Genomic DNA, 3761 nt, shown 5'->3' with positions numbered 1-3761 from the left:
GTCTGTGGTGTTATTATGTTGTTGTGTTGTGGTGACTGTGTGTGGCTGCTGTGTGAGTGTGTGGGGCTGCTCGGGCGGACTATGGTTAGCCGTGGAGGCTGCTCTGTTTGAGCAACAGGGGGCCACGTACGACGTGGTCCACTGTCTGTGTGTCCGTAGTCCCGAGCAGACCCTGAGGTGACTCCACCCCTCGCAGGCATTACACTTGACTGAGGTGGAGTTGTGGTGTAATCGTCTTCGGCATACACAGCAGGTGTATGTTTCTGGCCCAGGGTTTGACTCGATGCCAGCCCTGAGTAGGAGAATACGTAGTGAATGTAGCCCTATGGACGGACAACTTCTAAGATACTTCGCCGACCTAAACGGGGTTAGATCGCCGAAACAACAGCCCTTGGTCGGGTGAAACCCGAGTCATTCCGGTACGTAGAACCGGCTGTCGTGGGAATGTTCGCTTTTGTTCGAGCATGTCACATGAAGAGACTAATTGTTCACCTTTATACCCGAACGGGTATAAAAAGCGACTAGTCACTTTTAAAAAATAAAAATAAAAATTTTCGCCAGCTGAGATTCGAACCGGGGTGCTCAGTTTTGTTAGGCGAATACTCTCCCTGCGTGCCAACGGCGCACATGAAATTGCATTGACTAAGTGCGTACATATCATTAAATCGTTAATAGTACCCGTTAGCGTTGAGTTGGGGACTAATTGATCTCCAATTATACCCATAAGAGACGAGTCGAGACTAATTGATCTCCATTAGTACCCGTATGAGACTAGTTGCGACTAATTAATGCCCTATTGTACCCGATTGAGAGTAATCTCGGAATACTCTCTTTAGAGATTAGTCGCACAATATTTGCAGGGTTACGTAGCTGTAGTTACCTTCCTTTTATTAGCTCGGGATGTAACCAGGGATGCCGTTTGGATCTTTGCGGGATACTTATTTTTTCCTATCAGTATATATGTCGATACTTTTTTAAATTGGCCAAAATTTTATATTTTCTATAACGTTTTTTTCGTTCAAAAATAGATTTTCATTAATGACGTTTTCTAAATGTTATAAAAATCGCTACTTAAGCGTGAAATTAGAGCCTTTTATTTTTTGTGAATTAAGCAATGAACATAGTTAGAGATCTCACCAAAGCAGTGTAATAAGAGTTTTAACAGACGGCAGCGTTGATCCGGATCAACTCGGGAATTAACTGCAGTTAATCCGGATTAAAACCCAGTTATTTAAGGAAATTTTTATGAATTTTACTGAAAAGACTTTAAATACACTCTAATTTTTTTGTTTGTTTATTTGCGCATATTAAGAAAGGTAACCATTTTCCTCTTTTAATGTGTGCAAATTTGCCCACCGTGTAATAAAATTAAACACTGCCTGTTTACTTTAACATACCAAATTTATCGCAGAGCGCAAAATAACACATAAAATGTTTAAAATAGAGTAAATGTAAGCTCATAATGTTTATTATTTGTAGGAAATGTATTTTTAGTTTAAAAAATTTTGCAACTTTAAACATTTCATGTGTATATTTATGTATATATTTTAAAGATCTCAAGTTCAAAATCGAATCCTGAACATCTTATACGTATGTATATTTATACAGATTCCTGTTGATAAATAGATATTTTTCAGTAGTAGGTTTACACACACTTTTCATAGTGTACAGGTACAAATGTAACATATTAATTACTATTTTTTATGCTTTGCAAAATACTTATGTATAAAAGACGTAATTTATAAATGGTAATTACAAATGTTTGATTTTATGAAATATAAAAATATATATACACGTATTCCAAGTCCTTAGGATATGTTAAATTATGTCTTTTTCTTCAAAATGTTTGGTTTTCTTACAAATTATGAGATGGATACGTAAAAAAAGAAAATTGGATACATTTGGATACATTTTTGGCTTGGTCGGTGATACATTTTCTTGGGACGGCGCGGCAACACTGGATGTAACTATGTAATATTGGTGCGCCTAAAAGATGCAGCGATTTCTATTCTCAAGTTACATACCTGATGACAGTACGAATGGCAATTATAATAGGGAGGTTTTAGTTTTTTAAAGTATAATTTTATTTTGTAGTTGCGCATGTGTTAGTGCGCTGCAGCAGAAGTGCCGCTTTAATGCGGGGTCGAAGCTGGAACAACTTTTTGAGAAACTTTACCTCACCGCACTGCCTCTCTTGCCCACAAACAAAGTTGTTCTGGTGGCAGATATGTTCCAGTGTAAAATAGACCATCCACATACTCTATTCACATAATCTATTTTCATCTTTTGTTCTTTCTTCTGGATTTTTCTGCTGTTCTGAATAAACGTGTTCGCAAAGGTGTTCTCAATTTTTGGATATCTCCTTTAGTTTAGGAGATATTGAGTAAAATGGGTCGTTAATTTAGTAGATTTTGATCAAATTTTTTCGTATTTCATACAAAGTGGCTGCCAAATTGTGGACAAATGACTCAAGACTAATTAAAAATAAACATTGAAAGTTAAATAATTTAAGAATCTTGTGAACTAGTACCGTTTTCAGAGATTTTGGAGAAAGTCCATCTTGCCGTTTTTGAGAAATTGCATTCCAAACTTCAATCGCGATTTCCCACAACCTGCCGAAATTAACATATGACAATCTTTTACCCAAGCGACGACATATTAGCTCTGATCCAATACTCCATGAACTTCCAGGATTTTACACGAAATTGCAAGAAGTTGCAGGAAAAATGTTCCCGTACTCCAAAATCCTGTAAATGAGAGCGACTTTTGGAGAGTTGTGTAGAGAATGAAAATGCAAGATTTTACCCGAACTTTTTCTTCTGGTAAAATCATGAAAAGTGTCAAGCAATCACTGGTTGACCTTTTTACAGGAAAAATGGATTTTTTGTTCCCGTACTTTTTGTTGTTACTCACTTTTTACTCTCACTTCAGAGAGTAATTTAGCTGTTTTACAGGATTTTTCACGAAAAGTATTGGACCAGAGCTATTGAGTGTAAATAACGGGTAAATTTAGTGGAAAGTGCATTAAATATAGTGAAATACTGCCATACAAGTTTGTTAAATTTACAATTTTAACAAAAAATTTCTTAATAACTACAAGGCTCCGCGCTTTGAAATTTAATAAAGACAACTATTAGACCCCCCTCTACCACCCATATTTTCCTTAGTTCCACACTCTGGGGTTACCCTTCTAAAGCCAACCCATCAGCATTAAAAGTACTATCCATCTGCATTTTTAGTTTTCCCTAGCCGAACGGTTGGTTGTCTTTATGTGTTCCAAAGTTAAACGCAATTTGTTTATATGTACTTACACTTAGATTTTTTCTTTCCCATTTTTTCATTATCAACTGTGCCTTCACGCCAGGCAACTTGTCGGTCTGGTCCAGGCTTTTTTAAGCGGAGTCGAAGGACGGGCGCTGACTAAATCAAGAGAAATATAGTTTATAAAAAAAAGACATATATATACCCACATACATCCACATCTTCTGCAGTTACAACATTCTCCACTACAACCTCGGTAGTTCCAACCCGCATAGTGACTGTATCCATTGAATACTATATATTATTTTTTCGTATGTTCGAAATAAACAATTTATTTTAGTCTAGCTCAGTATAATAGACCTTTCGCACGCGGCGATTTTTCAGGCAACAAAAGTTGAATGCGGAGTTGAATGAGAAGTTGAAAGTGAAAAAGTTGCCATCCCTATTCAGACGAGGCGATTTTCGATTCAACTCGAATTGTTGTTTACATTATTTAAAAT

At 36.7% G+C, this 3761-nt stretch overlaps 1 protein-coding gene across 4 annotated transcripts in view; it reads right to left on the bottom strand.

Annotated features, from left to right (window-relative positions):
• LOC108365712 (protein phosphatase 1 regulatory subunit 11) overlaps positions 1-3708 on the bottom strand; it is a 58280-nt gene extending 54572 nt beyond the window's left edge. For 2 of the 4 annotated variants that reach the window (XM_017619835.1, XM_017619837.1), the window contains exons 1-2: positions 3475-3708; positions 3312-3420 (exon numbers count right to left, since the gene is read on the bottom strand). In XM_017619835.1, the coding sequence (XP_017475324.1) occupies positions 3312-3420; positions 3475-3549 (184 nt within the window). In that variant the 5' untranslated portion in view covers positions 3550-3708. Of the gene's footprint in view, positions 1-3311; positions 3421-3470 lie in introns of all 4 variants that reach the window. The other 2 variants (XM_017619839.1, XM_017619836.1) reach the window with 2 other exon arrangements.
• Between the last annotated feature and the right edge of the window lie 53 nt (positions 3709-3761).

The sequence above is a fragment of the Rhagoletis zephyria genome, unplaced genomic scaffold (assembly GCF_001687245.7).
Source record: "Rhagoletis zephyria isolate East Lansing unplaced genomic scaffold, Rhagoletis_zephyria_1.1 Rzeph_scaffold_01970, whole genome shotgun sequence".
In the NCBI taxonomy this organism is placed as follows: domain Eukaryota; kingdom Metazoa; phylum Arthropoda; class Insecta; order Diptera; family Tephritidae; genus Rhagoletis; species Rhagoletis zephyria.
This window is presented reverse-complemented; position numbering and strand designations above follow the sequence as displayed.